The 23061-nt window shown below is 41.4% G+C and overlaps 1 protein-coding gene across 2 annotated transcripts in view; it reads left to right on the top strand.

Annotated features, from left to right (window-relative positions):
- Positions 1-543: 543 nt before the first annotated feature.
- The window catches only part of LOC139370809 (inter-alpha-trypsin inhibitor heavy chain H3-like), a 35019-nt gene continuing 12501 nt past the window's right edge, over positions 544-23061 (top strand). Inside the window, exons 1-13 of one of the 2 annotated variants that reach the window (XM_071110589.1) lie at positions 544-1228; positions 4922-5038; positions 11470-11633; positions 11790-11894; positions 12246-12408; positions 12586-12696; positions 12967-13095; positions 13179-13295; positions 13464-13632; positions 15676-15786; positions 16675-16856; positions 18057-18236; positions 18465-18586. In XM_071110589.1, the coding sequence (XP_070966690.1) occupies positions 4961-5038; positions 11470-11633; positions 11790-11894; positions 12246-12408; positions 12586-12696; positions 12967-13095; positions 13179-13295; positions 13464-13632; positions 15676-15786; positions 16675-16856; positions 18057-18236; positions 18465-18586 (1631 nt within the window). In that variant the 5' untranslated portion in view covers positions 544-1228; positions 4922-4960. The remainder of the gene's footprint in view (positions 1229-4921; positions 5039-11469; positions 11634-11789; positions 11895-12245; positions 12409-12585; positions 12697-12966; positions 13096-13178; positions 13296-13463; positions 13633-15675; positions 15787-16674; positions 16857-18056; positions 18237-18464; positions 18587-23061) is intronic. The other variant, XM_071110588.1, reaches the window with a different exon arrangement.

The following is a 23061-nucleotide window of genomic DNA, read 5'->3' as shown; positions in this document are numbered from 1 at the left end:
CAGAATTCAAGAAGTCAGCGCCAAAGTAATGGCAAATGTCTCTTATATACCTTTTGATTCTCTGCACCCGATCCGCTGCTCCTCCCATTGCCTTAGAGCAGAGAGGGTGATGACATATCTTACAACAGGAAATACTTTTCTTACAGTGCATATATGGGCCTCTGGTTATGACAGAGCCTATTACTCTAGCAACAATGAGGAAATACTTTTCTTACAGTGCGCATATGGGCCTCTGTTTGACTGGTGTCAAACAGAGGCCAGTCTGACTGGTGTCAGGAAGAATCACCCTCTGCCTCAAGTGACACCTCTGAATGGGAACAGCTGATAGACTCATTGCTGATAGAGTAAGGGCACTGTCATAAACAGAGGCCCATATGCGCACTGTAAGAAAAGTATTTCCTCATTGTTGCTAGAGTAATAGGCTCTGTCATAACCAGAGGCCCATATATGCACTGTAAGAAAAGTATTTCCTGTTGTAAGATATGTCATCACCCTCTCTGCTCTGAGGCAATGGGAGGAGCAGCGTATCGGGTGCAGAGAATCAAAAGGTATATAAAGAGACATTTGCCATTACTTTGGCGCTGACTTCTTGAATTCTGAATTCATTTAGACAACCATTTGACTTCGGGTAAATTGACACCTGACTCAAATTACTTAAAAGATTCTAACTTGTTGGATCTGAGAAGTAACTCTCCGATATACCGTTTAACTATCGAACAGCTGTTTTGTCGCTTTGCGCCAGGTACGTGGGTGCTGATGCAAATATATCCAGAGAGTTCTCTGTAGCCTCTCGATTGAGCTCAGCATCTCGACCTCGTTGCGAGCCACTGACACTGCGGTAGTTCAACAGGGTTGAGAGGCACTCTAGTCCTTAAGGTTATCCCTTGCTTTCCCTCATGGATGTCTGAATTGACCCTGTGGTTTTGCGCCAGGTACGTGGGTGCTGATGCAAATATATCCAGAGAGTTCTCTGTAGCCTCTCGATTGAGCTCAGTATCGCGACCTCGTTGCGGACACAGACTTTTTGGTATTCCATTTGGGGCAGAGAATCACCAGCGGGTTCTCCCATCCGAGCCAAACTTGAATCTCTCAATTTAGTAAAGCACCGACTCCAATTCAACCTCTCAGCCAGTAGAGGGGAGTCGCTACCTATCTAAATTCTTAACAGAACTCTGACCGATTGAAACTCTGCTCCTGATCTCGTGGGTCTCCTCGTCATCTCTCAAAGGTAATTAAATAACTATTATAAGTATTTAAATATAGAGATAAGTGTTATCATTGTACCAGGCATTTTATAAGAGCATTAAGTCATTTGCATGTTTTTGATTAACGCTGTGTGTGACCGAGTAACAAATTGTGTATTTTGAAGTGTGTTTGATTGTAAAAGACAAAAAACAGAGTGTTTTCAAAAATAAACGGTAGCCTCATTTTGTCTCGAGTAAAAGGTTCTCTCAAAGACAGTTAACGGCATGGGAGATAACAACTCTGACACTCCCCGCTACCGGGGCACTGGAAACGGGGATCAATGCTCTATGACAGAATGAGTTACCATTAAAAGACAAGGAGGAAGGTGTGTCCAGTAGTGATTCATTTAATTGTCTTATCGATCTATCTAAGTTTTATTTTCCAAGCGATACATAGCCGACGGATAGAGTAGTGAGACTAAGTTGACTAAAGGTCTTCATACTTTAAACTAGATACATCACATAGGGGAAATACTCAACCACAGGGAAATCATATAGAGACTGGTAGGACTAGTGCTTAATAACAACTAAAGGACCAATTAGTGGTGAAGCAAAGAGTCTAGAGGCTAAAGGTGGGGTTCACACATCCCAGCTAGAGCTAGACCGTTGAGAGTGACAAGGCAAAAGACCTCTCTACGCGGACAACGCTTCGATATAGAAAGAGAGGCAGGGCTACGCGAGCGGTCCTGGTTATACCGAGATAACCTGAAGTATCTATAGTGCCCTGTCCAATCCAGGGAACGGGACGCTAACCATCTCTATAGCACCCCGCTGCCGGCCAAGGGGCGGGGCTGAAGGTTTCGTATCGCGACAGTGTCCATAATGTAGAGAGGCCTATGGGATATTCATTGAAGAGGTAAGGGAGGAGGATGGTAAATGTGATCTGCATAACATACCAATACCAATTGACATACATGTGTATGTCTCCTCCTCTGTATACCTGCAACCACAAAAGTGAGCAGTTCAGTCATCTGCACCCAATACAGCTAGCCTTCAACATATTATTATAGCCTACATATTTGTACCTCTTTGTTGATTGATATCCAATGAATTGTGTCTATTTTCTGTTTAGAAAGATTTGCACAAATATAAAAAAATAGATGCTATCATCATAAAACAATATACATTTCGATCATACAAGGGACAAACCTTACCCTAAATTGAGGAGGTCTTTACATTTTTCAGTTAAGTGCCTGCACCTGCGGTTCTTTCAAATCCAAATATATCAGTTGGGCAGTTAAGTTCCTGCAAGAACCCCACCAACTAAGGGTGTTCCTTGAGGAACCCCACCTCCTATGCGGTTCTTGAAATAAACTTTTGGGGGCAATTTTCAGTGCCAAGAACTTTCAGGATCTTAGAAGAACCCTTGTTGAACCCCTAATTTTTTATAGTGTACAGTACACTCCTTTATTTTGTGTTGTCCTAGGCTACCTGGCTAAAATGCTTGCTCACTAGCCTAACTTGCATTTATGGGCAATGTTAGCCTTCTATATCTAGGTACGTATTCAAACTTCCATCCTCTCAGGCCAGGGGCACAACAATGTATGAATTAATGGTTGGATCAGAATCGCCGTTATAATCATTAGCCAGTACGGAGAATTAAGTAAAACGAAGGACAGCAACACAACGAGATGCAACAATTCAAGTCGTTTCGGTCAATGATGTATACTCAATGCGATTTGATAGGAGAGACGCCAAATCCAAGCTGGCTTTCCTTGACACTTTTTTTTTGGTGCGCCAGTACCATTCATATTTGAGCTTGCTCAGTTTAGCTTAAAGCTGATTGGCTATTGTTTTATACTTTTTTGTCAAGGGAGGGCAAATGGTCTATGGCTTCTCTCGTAATAAATGCTACGGGCGGTAACAATGTCATACTCATTTGGACCAGACAGCCTCAGATAATTGGCCTACACGTAGAGAGACAGAGGGGAGCAGTTTCGCACACTCTGATGTTTTCTCCTGTGAGATACATTCAGCCTCTTGCGAATTGAAGGACAATTATGAAACACAGAGAGATAAATGATGAATGATTGTATGTTTTCATAAAATGTTTCTTGGTACATTTTTGGGGGAAGCCTGACATCCCTTCCCAAGCCACTGGTTGTATTACTTCTGTAGTCCAAGTTTACACCCCAAATGGCACCCTATTACCTAAAGTACTGCACTATATGAGTCATTTTACCAAAGTGGTTCAAATTGTGGTTTGGAAAAAAATGAATGTTGTGTTCTATTTTTACCAAACTTTCAGCACGTCCTACAACATATGTCAGATAGACATACTGTATCTACTACTCACACACTTTCTTTGTATTGCATATTTTTTTAAAATATTTTACTGAATTCCTTACCAGGCACAAAATTTGTCTCTACCAAAAAAATTGTCAAAGAAGTTGCAGTAAAGGGTGAAGCATGTACATATATAAATAAGCATGTACATATATAAATAAGCATGCACATATATAAATAAGCATGCACATATATAAATAAGCATGTACATATATAAATAAGCATGCACATATATAAATAAGCATGTACATATATAAATAAGCATGCACATATATAAATAAGCATGTACATATATAAATAAGCATGCACATATATACATAAGCATGTACATATATAAATAAGCATGCACATATATACATAAGCATGTACATACTTATATTACAAATTAATTTGGGACATTTTATCTGCTTTCAAAATGTACAAAAAACATAATTTAAAAACATGATTTCTTTCCCTGATTATCAAAACCTTTAAACTGAATTTAGAGAAATATAATCTCTATTGTTCTCTGTAAAATGTTCAATGTTGATTGTATGATTCTGAAATGTATTGATTGATGTAATTTCTTATGTATGTTATAAATTATGTTGTTTGTTAGATGTTTAAATTGTCTCTTTTCCTATCTTTGTTTTGGCAAAATAAGAGGAGTTTCCGTAGTGACCTGGTATGCTGTACACATTGTGAACTTAGTTGCTGACTTAATTGATACCATAACTAATGTGGCACATGTGATTGACATACTATCACAATCAATAGGATCCAAAATATAAACACTTATCTATGTGTTTAATGTAGATTATCATATCAGATGTTTTTTCATTTCAATAAATGTAAAGAAAGTCAATTAACAATCAAGTGTCAATAGCAAAACAAAGCAAATTGTTTTGGTTGTGACTGTTTTGTGTTGGACTTTAGACTTATTTTGGTCTTTAACGAATCCCCATAGCTAGCATATGGCTAGCTATCTATCCTGTCCCACAACCATTATTTTCACATTTTCTGAAATATATGTTTAGTATTGAATAGGGCTGTTACGGTGAACGTATTAATGCCACACTGGCGATCATGAGTCATGACGGCAGTCAAATTTCACGTGACCATTAGCTGAAGGTAAGGTGACACAGTGTGTGGCACTGCAATGGATTATAATGATTTCTTACAAATCTCAACATAAATAATTTGAGTCTAACAAATACAATTTTTTAAAATCCCAACTGAGCTTCATTAGCTGGAATATAAAAGTGCTGAACCAACCTTTAGGACGTTATTTTAAGATGTTACTTCTACAATTCAACACGAGCACGTCATAGTCAGTAAATGGTGGATGAATGACTGACTGCTGTGTACTCTCTGTTTACTGGCCAATAATATCCTGTGCTCTTCTTTAAAAGGCTGGGTAGGTTTTGTGGGACTTCATTTCTGCGGAGGTCATGATGAAGGGAGTCTCTGTAGGAGTCGGCCTCCTTGGGCTGCTGCTGGCCTGCGTTACCACAGCACCAACCGATAAGGTAGGGTCACACACAGGTAACAGTGGGGAAGGTACTCTACCTAGCAGTTTATTTTTTAAATTTTATTTCACCTTTATTTAACCAGGTAGGCAAGTTGAGAACAACATATACGATGTGAGCTAATGAGGTAAAGGCAAAAAAATGCCATGGTGGCAAAGTAAATACAATATAGCAAGTAAAACACTGGAATGGTAGATTTGCAGTGGAAGAATGTGCAAAGTACAAATAAAAATAATGGGGTGCAAAGGAGCAAAATAAATAAATAAATAAAATAAATAGAGTAGGGAAAGAGGTAGTTGTTTGGGCTAAATTATAGGTGGGCTAAGTACAGGTGCAGTAATATGTGAGCTGCTCTGACAGTTGGTGCTTAAAGCTAGTGAGGGAGATGAGTGTTTCCAGTTTCAGAGATTTTTGTAGTTCGTTTCAGTTAAGAGCATTGGGCCAGTAACCCAAACTTTGCTGGTTCGAATCCCTGAGCCGACTAGATGAACAATTTGTCGACGTGCCCTTGAGCAAGGCACTTAACCCTAATTGCTCTTGTAAGTCGCTCTGGATAAGAGCATCTGCTAAATGACTAAAATGTCAATGTAAATTGTTTTCGATTGTGTGGATTTGCCTGCATGTAAATGTGACCGTGTATGTTTGATTAGTTACATCAGCTCAGATGTGTCTTTTGATCGCAGCTTTGGGTGCACAGAAAGCACAAAATAGATCAGTTCAAGATACCTCATGTTGAAGGGGTCAGATTGAGCGAGACAGTTAGACTAAGTGAAGTCTATAGCTGTCCTGGTTGCTCTGCTACTTTACCCTTTCCAGTCCCTTGAAAAGACTGTGCGCCATGTCTCCTAGCTAGACAAACAAATGCCAGGGGTGAAAGAACGACTGGTCAATGCTTTTTCTCATTTGAGAGTATGTTGGCGTGTAGAGGGCAGTCAAACAAAAAGTAGGTGTAGTCAGTGCGAAACCAATCAGGTTTCAGATAACCTAATCGTGAGTTCTGCTGGTTATTATGTATTTGTAAATGGTGGGATTGCTCATCAACTAGCTCGCACAGTCTCATTTCAGAATTAGACGTTCAGACATGCTTCTCAAACGTCAAATTACGAAGTTGTTGCAAACGTCACATTTCGAAGTGTTTAAGTGTAAGCATTAACTCATGATTTCTCAGGTTAGGGTTAAGGTTTGGGATAGGCAAAAAAAAAATATATATATATATATACATATATATATATATCACTGGATTGGAAATTGCAACCTTTATTATCAGAGGCAGATGCTTACGCCTATTCGCTATCCCTGTCCACAACGCCCTATTAAAACCAAAACCTATTTGAAGGTAAGAGGTCTGGAAAGACAGAGGTTAGTTGGATGGCAGACTGTACAGGGCCCATCACCTGCTCCCTTGTTTACATACTGTAGATCCAGAACACTCTGAAAACACTCCACATGGCCGGCATAGCTGAACCTACTTGTATGATCACAGTGACAACAGCCAGGTCACCCGTGATACAAGTCAGTATTTGACGTCCATCAATGTCTGAGGACATCAGGTGATGATTTAGAAACCGACCACTAGGGGCAACAGTGCTCACTGTTGAGACTCATACATGCCCACATACTCTCAAATGAGAAAAAGCATTGACCAGTCGTTCTTTCACCCCAGGCGTTTGTTTGTCTAGAAAGGACAACAGTGCCCACTGTTGCCCCTAGTATGTTCTGGATCTACAGTATGTAAACAACAGAGCAGGTGATGGGCACTGTCTGCCATCCAACTAACCTCTGTCTTTCCAGACTCACATACCATCCCCCACCCCACACACACACACACACGCCACGCCCATCCCCCTTCGCCCCTGACCCTCATGGACGATCCCTAGGTCACTTAGGGCCTGTGACAGCTAGGGAGAGAGAGTATTGACCAGGGTGGGGGGTGAAAAGGAAAGTAAATAGGGAGAGTAAAGGGTAGAGAAAGATTGAGTGATAAAGTAAGGAGAGAGCGAGAGAGAGGTGGAGTGGGCCCACTGAAGGCTGGGAGCTGGGGCGGTGGAGGAAGAAGGGGAGGGGAGTAATTATCCGAGTGGGGGGGGTCAGGGGCTGAATAGTGGAAGTGGAGAGTGACAGGGCCGCCGATAAGCCCTTGTTCACACAGACAGAAAGAGTACAAGGAGAGAGAAGGGGACGGAGAGAGAAACACTGGCATCCATTACTGAGGAGGTGGGAATAATGTTAAAAGGAATGAAAGGCATGAGAGTAAACAAAGAAAGGAATGAAGGGGGAGACCCTTTTTATAGACCACCATGGCTGGACATACAGTACTAGTACTGTTACGCCAGCCACACACACACACACACACACACACTTAATGCATATGGAGTGGGATGGCATTGTGAATCAAGGGACGTTTAATCAATTTCAGAGCTCAATCAATATGAATCCCATGTGACAGTGTTCTCCTCTGCTGCACTCGTCTCACCTTCCCCATGTTGACCCTAAGATATGTCCTCACCAAAGATCCTATAACACAAGAAATCCAGTCACTGTCTACATAGTTTTGTTTACAGGGTATATTTCGTACGTAATACCCTCTCTGTGTGTGTAAGTGCAAGCTTATATCCCTGTGTGTGAGAAACATTAGGCTCTGCCTGCTTGCCCAGGTCCTCTTAATTACAAACATACAGGAGATGTTTGTTAAACAGACACCCTCTCCTGGCTCCTCACTGTAATATTCATATGTGTAATTGGATGCATTTTACCGCCATATCATACTGTGCTATGATTATTTAAGACCACCCAAATGGTTAGGTCATGGGCAGTTTGATCCTGGTTGGCGATACGTGAACATGCCAGTTATAGCTAGCTAATAAAGAGCTACGTTAAGGAATAACCTGTAGTAGTGCATTTTATTATTTTGTACAAAGTGTGCAAAACAAGACGCTCACGCGTACACATTCACACGCGAGTGAGTGTACAGATGTAGACCTTTTTGTTGTGCGTGTCAGTGTCAAGCAGCAGCATGCCAACATATTATAGAGGGTTATCAGTGCTAATTCTACAATGCAATCTCTAAATCCTAAATCAGGACGCAAAAATTATAAATGCAGTCATTAAATGCTAATTTGTAATGGTAATTGGTAAATGTAATGCTTAAAAACTACATTGGAATTCCAACTAAGCATTTCGTTTTTTTTATTTTTATAATACTGTGACACACACAAGAAAAAGACTGCATATGTATTCATATGTTGAGAGAGTAAACAGTGTGCCCACTAGGAACAACCTGGTTGAATCAACGTTGTTTCAACGTAGTTTGTCAATGTGTTGTGACATGGAATCTACATGGAAAATACATTGGATTTGAAAAAAAAGTAATCCACGTACACTGTTTTGAGAGGGAAATTTCAACCGCAGGATTATGTCATCATGGCAACCAAATTTCAGACCCCCAAAAAATGTTGAATTTGTACCTTTAAAACAACGCCAGCTCTTCAACGTTCAATCAACTGTCAGAACAAAAACTATAGGCTGGGCAGCACCTCCTACTGGCGAATTTATCTGTATCTACAGCTCTCCTTTGGTCTCCCATCCAGGGTTTTATCCAAGCCCAGCGATGATATTTGTCAATGACTGTTACCAATATTCCATCGTGCGAATAATCGATGAGATATCTCCACTTAACAATGAAACAGATTCACTGGTGCTATTGAAGTCGTTCCAAAGGGTAGGTTTAATAGAGACCAGTTAAATGTCACCATACTTTATCACTCATTTAACATCAATGATACAGTGCTGTGAAAAAGTATTTCCCTCTTCCTGATTTCTTATTTTTTCTTCACATTTGTCACACTTAAATGTTTCAGATCAAACAAATTTAAATGTTACACAAAGATAACCAAAATGCCGTTTGAGTGATGATTTTATTTATTAAGGGAAAAAAGCTATCTGAACCTTCATGGCCCTATGTGAAAAAGTAATTGCCCCCTAAACCAAATAACTGGTTGTGCCACCCCCAGCAGCAACAACTGCAATCAAGCATTTGCGATAACTGGCAATGAGTCTTTCACATCGCTGTGGAGGAATTTTGACCCACTCTTTGCAGAATTGTTCTAATTCAGCCACATTGGAGGGTTTTCGAGCATGAACTGCCTTTTTAAGGTCACGCCACAGCATCTCAATTGGATTCAAGTCCGGACTTTGACTAGGCCACTCCAAAACCGTAATTTAGTTTTTTTTAAGTCATTCAGAGGTGGATTTGCTGTTGTGTTTTGGATCATTGTCCTGCTGCAGAACCCAAGTGCGCTTCGGCTTGAGGTCACAAACTGATGACATTCTCCCTCAGGATTTTTTGGTAGAGAGCAGAATTCATGTTTCCATCAATCACAGCAAGTCATCCACGTCCTGAAGCAGCAACGCAGCCCCAGACCATCACACTACCACCACCATATTTGACTGTTGGTATGATGTTCTTTTTCTGAAATGCTGTGTTACTTTTACACCAGATGTAACGGGATGCACACCTTCCAAAAACTTCAACTTTTGTCTCGTTTGTCCACAGACTATTTCCCCAAAAGTTTTGAGAAAGAGACTGGGCAAAAATGGCATCCATGGCAGAGTTCCAAGGAGAAAACCACTGTTAACCAAAAAGAACATAAAGGCTCGTCTCAACATCAAGATTTTTTTTGCCAAAAGTGAGACGAGCGTTTGTTCTTTTTGTGGTCAACAGTGGTTTTCGCCTTGGAACTCTGCCATGGATGCCATTTTTTGCCCAGTCTCTTTCTTATGGTTGAGTCATGAACACTGACCTTAAAACCTCTCTGGAATATGTGGGACGCTAACACCGGTTCCAACTTGCGCAACGTGACTACAAAATATCTCAAAAGTTACCTGTAAACTTTGGCAAAACATTTCAAACTACTTTTGTAATACAACTTCAGGTGTTTTTGTAAGTGAATAATCAATAAAATTGAAGACGGGATGATCTGTATTCAATACAGGAAGAAAACAAACTGACACTACCTTTCTGGTCACGTGCCAGAAAGTACACTTGAAGTGACCCTCGTTTTGAACAGGGCTACTTCTTCATTACACAAAGGAAAAACCTCAACCAATTTCTAAAGACTGGTGACATCCAGTGGAAGCGGTAGAAACTGCAAGAAAGTCCCTTAGAAATCTGGATTCCCAATGAAAAACTATTGAAAAAAGAGAGTGACCTCAAAAAAAAAATCTGAATGGTTTGTCCTCGGGGTTTCGCCTGCTAGTTAAGTTCTGTTATACTCACAGACATGATTCAAACAGTTTTAGAAACTTCAGAGTGTTTTCTATCCAAATCGACTAATAATATGCATATCTTATCTTCTGGGGATGATTAGCAGGCAGTTGAATTTCGGCATGCATTTCATCCGGACGTGAAAATACTGCCCCTTGTCACCAAGTTTAACTGAGGCAAGTGAGGGCTGGAGTTCTTTAGATGTTGTTGTGGGTTCTTTTGTGACCTCTTGGATGAGTCGTCGCTGCGCTCTTGGGGCCACTCCTGGGAAGGTTCATCACTGTTCCAAATTTTCTCCATTTGTGAATAATGGCTCTCACGTGGTTCGCTGTGGTCCCAAAACTTTAGAAATGGCTTTGTAACCCTTTCCAGACTGATAGATGTCAATTACTTTGTTTCTCATCTGTTTCTGAATTTCTTTGGATCGCGGCATGTCGCCTTGCTTTTTGAGATCTTTGGGCCTACTTCACAAGTTCTGTTTAAGTGATTTCTTGATTCAACAGGTCTGGCAGTAATCACGCCTGGGTGTGGCTAGTGAAATTGAACTCAGCTTTGCAAAAAATGTGATTAACCACAGTAAATTAATGATTTAACAAGGGGGAACAATTACTTTGTCACATATGGCCATGAAGGTTCGGATAGCTTTTTTCCTTTAATAAATAAAATGATCACTTAGAAACTGCATTTTGTGTTTACTTGGGTTATCTTTTTGTAATATAACAATTTGTTTGATGATCTGAAACATTTAAGTGTGACAAATGTGCAATAAGAAATCAGGAAGGGGGCAAATACTTTATATCATCAACAACTATTGTTTCAATTCAACCCTGAATTAAATAAAAATAGATAATACAATATGCATTGGGTTTCAAGCGCTGATTGATTTAAAATGTTATATTTAGTGATATCAAATTGTGTTTGGTTGTCAACTTAACCACATATCGACATTTGAAGGAGATGTATCTTCTGCATGGATGGTTCCATCCAGCTTTAATTCCAGTTTGTCTATAAATTAATAATTGATATGTTGGAAATTGCGTCTCCAACTCAACCAAAACTCAAACGGTATTGAATGTGCTCTTAAAAGTTTGTATTTGATTTAGTCCTATCCATTAAGTTAACATTTTTGGTATGCCGCGGGTTGATGGTGCTTCATTTTCCTTTATAGAAAAGGGACTGGGACATCTACAGCTTTCACATCAACTCCACAGTGACCAGTCGCTATGCAACCACTATCATCACCAGCCGGGTTGCCAATCGGATCAACCAGTCACAGGAAATAGAATTCCATGTCAAGATCCCCAAGAATGCTTTCATCAGTAAATTCAAAATGTAGGTCTACATGAATGTTTCACTGTCTAAGATGAGTTTACACACGTATTACACAAATATTACAAAAATGCTCACACATACAGTAACCCTGCCTCCTCTCTCTCTCTCTCTCTCTCTCTCTCTCTCTCTCTCTTCCGCCGTTCTTGTCTTTCTCAGGACCATTGAGGGGCAGACGTATGATGGGATTGTGAAACAGAAGGAGGAGGCTCAGCAGCAGTACACTCAGGCAGTGTCTCGTGGTCAAAGCGCTGGCATAGTCAGGTGTGTGTGGGTGTGTGCAGGACCATCTAAACCTTGTAGTACTGTAATCATGGTCAAATTATTGACCAGGCACCCAGGGCACATGTCCAGGGGCCCTGACCTCCACCATTGACTTTGTTAGTCACTCTACACATTTTGCCATGACTAATGCCATGTTCAAATGTATGGACATGGCATTAGTCATGGCAAAATGTGTAGAGTTGTAGGAAATTAGCATTAAACATTTTAGCATTTTCTCTCCACCCCATTACACAAAAAAATGGCAAAAAAGGCTAGTGTGTCTGTGTATCTGTGTCTACAGTATGCATGTGTTGTTTTGCATTAGACGGTACCCCTTTTTGTCTCCTAAAGTTCAGTGGGGAGGACCCTTGAGGAGTTTAAGACATCTGTGACTGTGGCCGCGCTCAGTAAGGTGACCTTTGAACTGACCTATGAGGAGCTGCTGAAACGCCGACTGGGCAAGTACGAGCTGCTGATCCATGCTCGAACCATGCAACCTGTTGCTGACTTCAAGGTGAGAGAGAGAGAGAGAGAGAGAGAGAGAGAGAGAGAGAGAGACAGAGAGAGAGAGAGAGAGAGAGAGAGAGAGAAGAGAGAGAGAGAGCATTGATCAATGATTGATGAGTCATTTGATATTGGGGTTGATGTTGTATTTTCTTGCTCCTTTTTTCTGTCTCTTCCTTATGGCCAGATTGACGTGTACATCAATGAGCGACCAGGCATTAACTTCCTGGAGGTAACAGGAGGGCTGAGCACCGAAGCACTGGCAAATGCCATCACCAAAACCCTTGCTTCTAGAGAGGTAATGTCCAAAACAGGGTAATGTAGAGCTAACCAATAGAAAAGTCCAGACCCCAATACATTACATGGTAAAGAAAATCTGTCTATGAGCCCTTGAGCAAGGCACTGAACCCTACGTTGCTCTGGATAAATAAATTACATACAGTAAATGTACATTTTCACACCTCTGGTCATGTTAATGCTAATACGAATTAGCTCATTCTAACAGGGTAGGGTAAAGCAGGGTGTGTTTTTAAAAAGCAGAACCTGTAAACTACCAACCCCTCCCCAGGCCTGGGTACATTTCTACCCCAGCAAGGAGCAGCAGAGCCAGTGTGAAAGCTGTGGAGAGCAGGGCCTGAATGGAGACCTGGTCATCACCTATGATGTCCACAGGAAAACATCCATGGGAGATCTCAATGTACACTTCTTCCATCCTCTTTCTGGCATTACTCCTTCATCTCTACCCCATCCTTTAATCACTGTCTCTCATTCCCTCTTCAGGAGGCAGAGGGGTATTTTGTCCATCACTTTGCCCCCAGTAACCTACCACGCATTCCAAAGAATGTGGTCTTCATCATTGATCGGAGTGGCTCCATGCATGGCAGGAAAATGGAGCAGGTTTGTGTGTGTGTGTGTGTTGCCTGTTGTAATGCAGCTTAAGGCTTAGCGATTAAGCAATGTACACATACACCACATATTTATATTCAATGAAGGGGACAATGCACATTGATTGAGTGGTTAATTGGTTGCATTTGATTGTATTTTGATTGCACTGCGATCTGTCAGACCCGTGAGGCCTTGTTGAAGATCCTGGGAGACCTGGCGGAGGATGACCACTTTGGCCTGATCACGTTCGACAGCTCAGTGTCTACCTGGAGGAAGGAGCTGCTGCCGGCCAACCAGGACAACCTGGAGGCTGCCAAGAGCTTCGCACGACACATCCATGAAAGAGGAGGTACAATTATTACTTACAGACAAGGCCTCAACCACAAGCAGCTGCAGCCAAAGTGTGGCAGGACCCAGTCAAAGGCAGAGAAGAAATGACCGGTGCGGGTAGACTGTATGCAGATGTTCCTCTGCCGGAAGGCGGAGGTTCATCTTATATGGCGAAATCCACGTCAGATCTCGGCCCTGGGATGGAGTTGGTAGAATTGCCTGATGGCATGTGGGTCATGAAGCAGATGACACCACAGATTGTCATCACCTACAAAGCATGTGTTACCTATGTGTTACCTGACTCTGTGTAGACGTCACGTGTAAAGGAGACAATGCGTTATGTAACTTTGCTTAAGGGAGAGGATGTCTTGTGTGGCTGTAGTCAAAGGAGGCATGGGCTTGGATATTAAGGGGTATAATTACCAATGTAAACGATAGGGAAAGAGCGGAAAGGAGATTCTGGGGAAGACGGATCAGGAGCTGATTGATGTATTAGAAGTTAAACGACTTATGGTGTAAGGTCAGAACAGAACTTAGAAGCTTTTGCATTATAATTGCCATATAAAAAAACTATGAAATCCATCATTTGTGAAACTGTGGAACCAAAAGAGAAGTGTTACTGGTTTTCATTAACTGATTAAATTGCTAATTGAATAAAATGCTGAAGAAGAAGAGTAGCGTTGTAACAACTACAGGCTCAGGGGGTTCACCTTAGATGTCCCCAGACCATATCGTGGGCTCGAACAGGAAACCACAGGGGGTAACTGTGTAAAAGACACAAAAGGAGCACTGGGTATCTATAGTTTGTCGTTACTCAGACGAAGTGAGTAAGGACAAACTTTCATCTAATAAATGATTTCAAGAAATTAGTCTTAGCTGAAACCCTATACCCGGGACAGCGAGTGTGACTCACCCGGGAGGGTAAACTAGAAAGAGAAGACCAGCCGCTAGCAGGAATGTCTAAGACTATGCCGTGCTTATAAAAATTGTTTAGCCCTGTGGTTGCGTGAAAGGCGGGATGACACGTAGTTAGCCGGACCATGGCGCAGAGCGGACTATAAGTAAATATAGGATTATCCCGAGTGGCGCAGCGGTCTAAGGCACTGCACCTCAGTGCTTGAGGCGTCACTTCAGACACCCTGGTTTGATTCCAGGCTGTTTCACAACCGGCCGTAATTGGGTATCCCACAGGGCGGCGCACAATTGACCCAGAGTCGTCCGGGTTTGGCCGGTGTAGGCCGTTATTGTAAAGAAGAATTTGTTCTTAACTGACTTGCCAAGTTAAATAAAGGTTGGTGTTGTACACAAAAATAGCCCCAGCTCGCGCGTAATATACTGTGACACAAACTACCCTTGAAGTGTTAACAGTAGGAAGGGCTGAGCTAACCTCCGGCAGGCAGAGATAGACCAAGAGGGGTGACCGGGGTTAATAAAGTGGAGCCTAGAGCTTCTCTGCTAACTCAGCCTAGGATGGGAAGAGGGAGTCCCGCTCACTGGGAAAGAGGCTCATACCACAGAATAATCCAGGCCTACAGCATAGTGGTAGTTGACCCACTCTGTGTGGTCAAGAGAAGATCCACAGGCAAAGACTACCGGTGCGTTTGTGACCCTAGTATGACCCGTAGTAGGCACCACATTACCTACTTACTTATTTTCAAAGATTTACATAGCTGACAGCAGAGTTACGATATAGCAGAATTTTGTAGCACTTAAAGGGATAGTGAGATTTTGGCAAGGTGAACTCATGAGTCAGATGAACTCATGGATACCATTTTTCTGTCTCTGCGTCCAGTATTAAGGATGTTGAAGGTAGTTTCGCAAGTCAATTCCAACTAGCGCAATGACTAGAAGTAAACTGGAACAGCTAGCATGCATGAGTCATTAAAATGGTATCCATGAGTTTATCTGACTGGTTAAGTAGATAAAGGGCTTAAATGACAAAGGCTCTCACCAACCCTTTAAACGGCACACAGGGTAAAGTAATGGAAGATATGAACAACAGCCTGGTTGGTGACAATAGCAGCTAATCCATAATGTGTTTTCCTCTCTCTTCTCTTCTTAGCCACGGACATCAATGCTGCTGTGTTGGAGGGCACAGCCATGCTGAAACGACACCCACAAGAGGGCTCAGCCTCCCTTCTTATACTGCTCACTGATGGAGACCCAACCACAGGTACACACACACACAGTTTTGTATTGCTATCCTTGTGGGGACCAAATAATTGATTCCCATCCTAACCCTCCTTAACCCTTAACCTAACCATAACTTTAACCCTAAGCCTAACCTTGGGCGTCCCGAGTGTCACAGCGGTCTATGGCACTGCATCATAGTGCTAGAGAAGTCACTACAGATCCGGGTTCGATCCCGGGCTGTGTCGCAGCAGTGACTGGGTGACCCATGAGGCGGCTCACAATTGGCCCAGTGTCATCAGAGTTAGGGGAGGGTTTGGCCAGCTGGGATGTCCTTGTTCCATTGCGCTCTAGCGACTCCTGTGGCTGGCCGGGGAACATGCACAATGACACGGTCACCAGTTGGACGATGTTTCCTCTGACACATTGGTGTGGCTGGCTTTCGGGTTAAGTGAGCAGTGTGTCAAGAAGCAGTGCGGCTTGGCAGGGTTGTGTTTCGGAGGACGCATGACTCTCGACCTTCGCCTCTCCCGAGTCCGTACGGGAGTTGTAGCGATGGGACAAGACTGCAACTACATATTGGATATCATGACATTTGGGAGAAAAAGGGAGGTAAAATGTTTTATCAAAACCAAAAACCTTAACCCCAAACCCCTAACCCTAACCCAAATTCTAAACCTAACCCCAATTGTAACCATTAACCTAACCCATAAGTCTAAAATAGCATTTCTCCTTGTGGGGACTGGTAAAATGTCTTTGTTTTACTATCCATGTGAGGACCTCTGGTACCCACAAGGATAATTAAAAAAAACACACACACACACACACACACACACACACACACACACACACACACACACACACACACACACACACACACACACACACACACACACACACACACAATGAAAGCCAATCTCACTTTCCTCAGGTGAGACCAACCTGGAAAAGATTCATGAGAACATAAAGGAGGCTATTGGTAAGAAATTCCCTCTTTACTGTCTCGGCTTTGGAATGGATGTCAACTTTGACTTCCTGGAGAAGATGGCGCTGGAGAACGGAGGTGTGGGACGCAGAATATATACAGACTCTGATGCTGCTCTGCAGCTGCAGGTAAGGTAACACACAGTGTGTGGCACTGCAATGGACTGTAATTCTTTCTTACAAATCTCAACATAAAAATTTGAGCCTGTAACAAACAAACAAAAACTATTTAAAAAAATTCCCAACTGAGCTTCGTTAGCTAGAATACAAAAGTGCTGAACCAACCTTTAAGGCTTTATTTTAACAAACCTAATGCAATTTTAATCTAAGTCCTAGTGGTAGCGCTATAAGTTCGGAGGCGTGTCAGAAATATTTTTGCTATTTTCACAACCGGAATTATGAGCCCAGTAGCTGGTGGTGGCACGAAAAGGCTGGGTTTTTATGAATAAACAAGTTGAAGGTGTGTAGAGGCTTGATCCCTCACTGGCCAATCAGAACATGCCCCATGGCTAAATACTGTAAGTGGTTGCTTCAAGTTTCGTATTTGCGGTCTTTTATGTATTGTAATGAACTCTAACTAGACTGTTAGTCCGTTATAGGCAAGTCTGTTAAATAGCCTACGGAAACAACATTTTCAAAAATGTAGACCTATCGCATATTTGCTAAATTGAACTTGTTTTTGAACAGTAATTACATGGGTTCAATATGGAAATATATGGAAATATATTGTTAACATTCACACTGATAATGGCTTAGTGTAAAATGCACCACGTCTGAGCCATGGACAAACGTTGTCAATGAGAAAGATTCAATTCATTATTGATAAGAGCTAAAAAGACAGAGTGAATCATTTGAATCAAATTCGAATAAAACGAAACAACAACTTGTTTTAAATATGCTATGTCTAAACACAGTTACAGGTAGGGCTGTTATGGTGACTGTATTACCGCCACGCCGGGGGTCAGGAGTCAGGGCACCATCCAGTGTAATTAATAACTTCACCATATAATGTCAGATATTTTTACCCATACCTTTATTACCATGCAACTTATGAGACTTTGATGTTTACTCCTGGTCTTATTTAGGCCATAACAAAGGGATTGAATACTAGTGCGACAGTTTTGACATGACAAAATTGCAAACTAATGTTTAACACTTTCACCTCCTTACCGCCAGTTGAATAAAGTGTAATAAAGTGTAATAAATTCCTATCTCATCTAAGCAGGCTTAAACGGTTGTTTTCCGTTTATCTGACTGTAGTTGACTTGGGAGGGAACAAGAAGGAGCAAGGGGGTGGGACTAATGGCTACTGTACTGTACGATTGACAGGGCTTTTATGAAGAGGTGGCTACACCCCTATTGACGGACGTGCAGATGGTATATCTGGGTGGGGCTAACCTGACCCAAACCAACTTCAGCCAGTATTACAACGGCTCTGAGATTGTGGTGGCTGGCCAGATCCCCGACAACAACATAGAGATGTTTACCGCAGAAGTCATAGCCATATCGGTGAGGTCACCTCTGCTCTACCCCCCCTTTACAAGACCATAGGTCAGATCACTCCATACTGTCCTGTTCTTTGTTTAGTATGTTCTTTTGTTTTTTTTTAAATATACAAAATGTTGATTTAAAAAATTGCTCCGTATCAGTACTTTAGAGACATCTCAGTCAAACGTCAATATATACAATAAAGTCAATGTTTAGTATTGTGATGTGAGGATGTCTTGATTATTTCAGAAAAGCAATAGGGTGATGTACTCTGACACATTACCAACGAAGGAGCCCATTGAAGCCAGGTCTGACAGCCACATCCAGAGGCTGTGGGCCTACCTCACTGTAAAGCAGCTCCTGGACAAAGAGTGAGTTTGCTTTGCATGACATTGTCTGTGTTTGGGTATGTTTGCACCTGTGTCTATGAAGAGGGGTATCCTACAAAGCAAGCCAGATTTACTCAGGGTTTTCTAAAGCCAACCAGTTTCAGTTAGCTTCACACACCAGCTCAGGCTTCATTTGTATTACAACGGTGGATATTGTTAATCCGCCTGCTGCTAACTCTAGCAGGTTTGTAACTGCACGAGCATAAGTCAAATGCCAAGCTCCACATTGAGACAATGCTGAAACTTCCATTCATGGGCGAGTCAGTGCCACATTTTCATTTGTGCCAACTACAAAAAACTATTCTATAAAAATCGAGCAAATTCAGCAGGCTATGGTCTGAAATAGTCTTTTAGGAGTGCAGTTATTTTTATTACTTATCGTTAATACCATCTTTGGTCTGCTTATTAATGCAGAAGCACCTTTTTTCCCATTCCTGTCAATATTTCTAATATTATTTCTAATATTAATATCTAATAATAAGTCATACAAAAGTGTTACATTGAGTGAAGTTTAAAATTAATTCTGTGATGTATTTTAACATGAAATGTTTACAAAAGCAAATAAACATTTAATTAATAAAATATGTAATCAGTCATCTTCAAAAATAGATTTGTAGACATTTTTCAAATGTATATAAAAAAAAATGGAAATATCATGTTTACTTTGTTGAAGCACCTTTGACAGCAAATACATCCTAGAGCAGGTGTTCTTCAACCTTTTTCAGCCTGGGACCCAAATGAGAAATTCTGTTTTCCTGGGACCCAAGCTTACGAAAACATGCAACTATACGTACATATTGGTACATTTCATTGCACTTATGTCCATTAACAAATGCAACATAGACAAATAACAATTCAATGAAATACCCATATAAATAGCTGTTCATGTTTATTTTCCCCCTTAAAACACTTGCATATCTGTCTAGGTTGGAACTGTTGCTGTTCAAATACAAGTCAGAATTTTGAACTCTTTGATAACAGAACACACACACATGCTCAGTACAACCTTAAGTAACAGTACAGATGAAAAATGATCAGGCCTACTGTACATCTTACCGTAGAAATTATTGTTGCTGTTAAAATACAATAAATCATTTTTATTCTGAACTGGAATAAACTGATTGATCACATCACACACACACACACACACACACACACACACACACACACACACACACACACACATACACACACACACACACACACACACTGCAGGTCTATTCTGGACATTTTGACAGTGCAACCCTGAGGTTATGCTCAGTATTGAGTCTGTTTCTTTACTTGTTTCTTAACTATGCCAGATTTGAGAACCCTGACTCGCATAGGTAACTTTATATAGTGCCAAACTGGATCAGAACATCTGTACTGCTTTCTCTGCCAGGCAGGAGATCGCTATGCATAATCACTTTAACTCTACCTACGTGTACATATTACCTCAAAATAACTCCACATCGACTACTATGAGATAGCACTCCCTTATTTCTGCTTATCATCTGTTATAAAATGACAACAATGCCTTGCTTGTTGACTTACCACTGTCGGAGCACTGTTTCCTGAGGCATACTGCCCTGTTCTGAAATAACTTCCTGGGTTTACCGTCATGCTGTGGCTGTTTGGTCAGGACCTGTCGTTTTAATTAGTTTGTTTTGAGACTCTTTACTAAGCACTTCACTGCACAAAACACATTGTGGGCACTCCTCATTATTTCTCAAAGTTTTTATTAAACCAAGGGAGAAAAACTCATTGCTGTATTTGCGTTTCATGACAATCGAGCTCAGTCAGAACCTGCTGTGGCTAGCTTGAGTACATTTGATGACAAGCCGGTGCAGTGGCTGACAGCGCATCAACTTCTGCTAAACAACAGCACTGCAGCGTGTGGGTCACGGAGTGATCTTCAAGAAAACTGCAGAGAGTGCCCTGAACAGACCGTATCAATTTACTCTGACAGGTCGCGACCCACCATTAACAGATCCGCGACCCGCTTTGGTTTCATCAGACCAGTGAATCTTGTTTCTCATGGTCTGAGAGTCCTTTAGGTGCCTTTTGGCAAACTCCAAGAGGACTGTTGTTTGCCTTTTACTGAGGAGTGGCTTCCGTCTGGCCAATCCACCTTGATGGTTCCAAACTTCTTCCTTACCAAATGATGTCCAATTAATTGAATTTACCACAGGTGGACTCCAATCAAGTTGACATGCACCCACATCAACTGTGGGACCTTATATAGACATGTGTGTGCCTTTCCAAATCATGTCCAATATTGAATTTACCACAGGTGGACTCCAGTCAAGTTGTAGAAACATCTCAAGGATGATCAATTGAAACAGGATGCACCTGAGCTCCATTTTGAGTCTCATACTAAAAGGTCTGAATACTTACAGTTGAAGTCGGAAGTTTACATATACAGTACCTTAGACAAATACAATTAAACTCAGACTTCACAATTCTTGACATTTAATCCTAGTAAAAATCCCCTGTTTTAGGTCAGTTAGGATTACCACTTTATTTTAAGATTGTGAAATGTCAGAATAATAGTAGAGAGAATGAATTATTTCAGCTTTTATTTCTTTCATCACATTCCCAGTGGGTCAGAAGTTTACACACACTCAATGAGTATTTGGTAGCATTACCTTTATATTGTTTAACTTGGGTCAAACGTTTCAGGTAGCCTTCCACAAGCTTTCCGCAATACATTGGGTGAATTTTGGCCCATTCCTCCTGACAGAGCTGGTGTAACTCAGTCAGGTTTGTAGGCCTCCTTCCTCTCACACGCCTTTTCAGTTCTGCCCACAAATTTTCTATAGGATTGAGGTCAGGGCTTTGTGATGACCACTCCAATACCTTGACGTTGTTGTCCTTAAGCCATTTTGCCACAAATTTGGAAGTATGCTTGGGGTCATTGTCCATTTGGAAGACCCATTTGCGACCAAGCTTTAACTTCCTGACTGATGTCTTGAGATGTTGCTTCAATATATCCACATAATTTTCCATCCTCATGATGCCATCTATTTTGTGAAGTGCACCAGTCCCTCCTGCAGCAAAGCATTCCCACAACATGATGATGCCACCCCCATGCTTCATGGTTTGGATGGTGTTCTTCGGCTTGCAAGCCTCCCCCGTTTTCCTCCAAACATAACGATGGTCATTATGGCCAAACAGTTCTATTTTTGTTTCATCAGACCATAGGACATTTCTCCAAAAAGTACGATCTTTGTCCCCATGTGCAGTTGCAAACCGTAGTCTGGCTTTATTATGGAGGTTTTGGAGCAGTGGCTTCTTCCTTGCTGAGCGGCCTTTCAGGTTTTGTCGATATAAGACTTGTTTTATTGTGGATATAGATACTTTTTTAGCTGTTTCCTCCAGCATCTTCACAAGGTCCTTTGCTGTTGTTCTGGGATTGATTTGCACTTTTCGCACCAAAGTTTGTTCATATCTAGGAGACAGAACGTGTCTCCTTCCTGAGCGGTATGATGGTGTTTATACTTGCGTGCTATTGTTGATACAGATGAATGTGATACCATCAGGCATTTGGAAATTGCTCCCAAGGATGAACCAGACTTGTGAAGGTCTACAATTATTTTTCTGAGGTCTTGGCTGATTTCTTTTGATTTTCCCAAAGAGGCACTGAGTTCGAAGGTAGGCCTTGTAATACATCCACAGGTACACCTCCAATTGACTCAAATGATGTCAATTAGCCTATCAGAAGCTTCTAAATCCATGACATATTTTTCTGGAATTTTCCAAGCTGTTTAAAGGCATCGTCAACTTAGTGTATGTAATCTTCTGACCCACTGGAATTGTGATACAGTGAATTCTAAGTGAAATAATCTGTCTGTAAACAATTGTTGGAAAAATTACTTGCGTCATGCACAAAGTAGATGTCCTAACCGACTTGCCAAAACTATAGTTTGTTAACAAGAAACTTACGATTTCAACTGGATGTAAATAAGATATACAGTGCCTTGCGAAAGTATTCGCCCCCCTTGAACTTTGCGACCTTTTGCCACATTTCAGGCTTCAAACATAAAGATATAAAACTGTATTTTTTTGTGAAGAATCAACAACAAGTGGGACACAATCACGAAGTGGAACGACATTTATTGGATATTTCAAACTTTTTTAACAAATCAAAAACTGAAAAATTGGGCGTGCAAAATTATTCAGCCCCCTTAAGTTAATACTTTGTAGCGCCACCTTTTGCTGCGATTACAGCTGTAAGTCGCTTGGGGTATGTCTCTATCAGTTTTGCACATCGAGAGACTGAAATTTTTTACCATTCCTCCTTGCAAAACAGCTCGAGCTCAGTGAGGTTGGATGGAGAGCATTTGTGAACAGCAGTTTTCAGTTCTTTCCACAGATTCTCGATTGGATTCAGGTCTGGACTTTGACTTGGCCATTCTAACACCTGGATATGTTTATTTTTGAACCATTCCATTGTAGATGTTGCTTTATGTTTTGGA

The sequence above is a fragment of the Oncorhynchus clarkii genome, chromosome 17 (genome assembly GCF_045791955.1).
Source record: "Oncorhynchus clarkii lewisi isolate Uvic-CL-2024 chromosome 17, UVic_Ocla_1.0, whole genome shotgun sequence".
NCBI lineage: Eukaryota > Metazoa > Chordata > Actinopteri > Salmoniformes > Salmonidae > Oncorhynchus > Oncorhynchus clarkii.
Note: the sequence above shows the minus strand (reverse complement) of the source record. Positions and strands in the feature narration are given on the sequence as shown.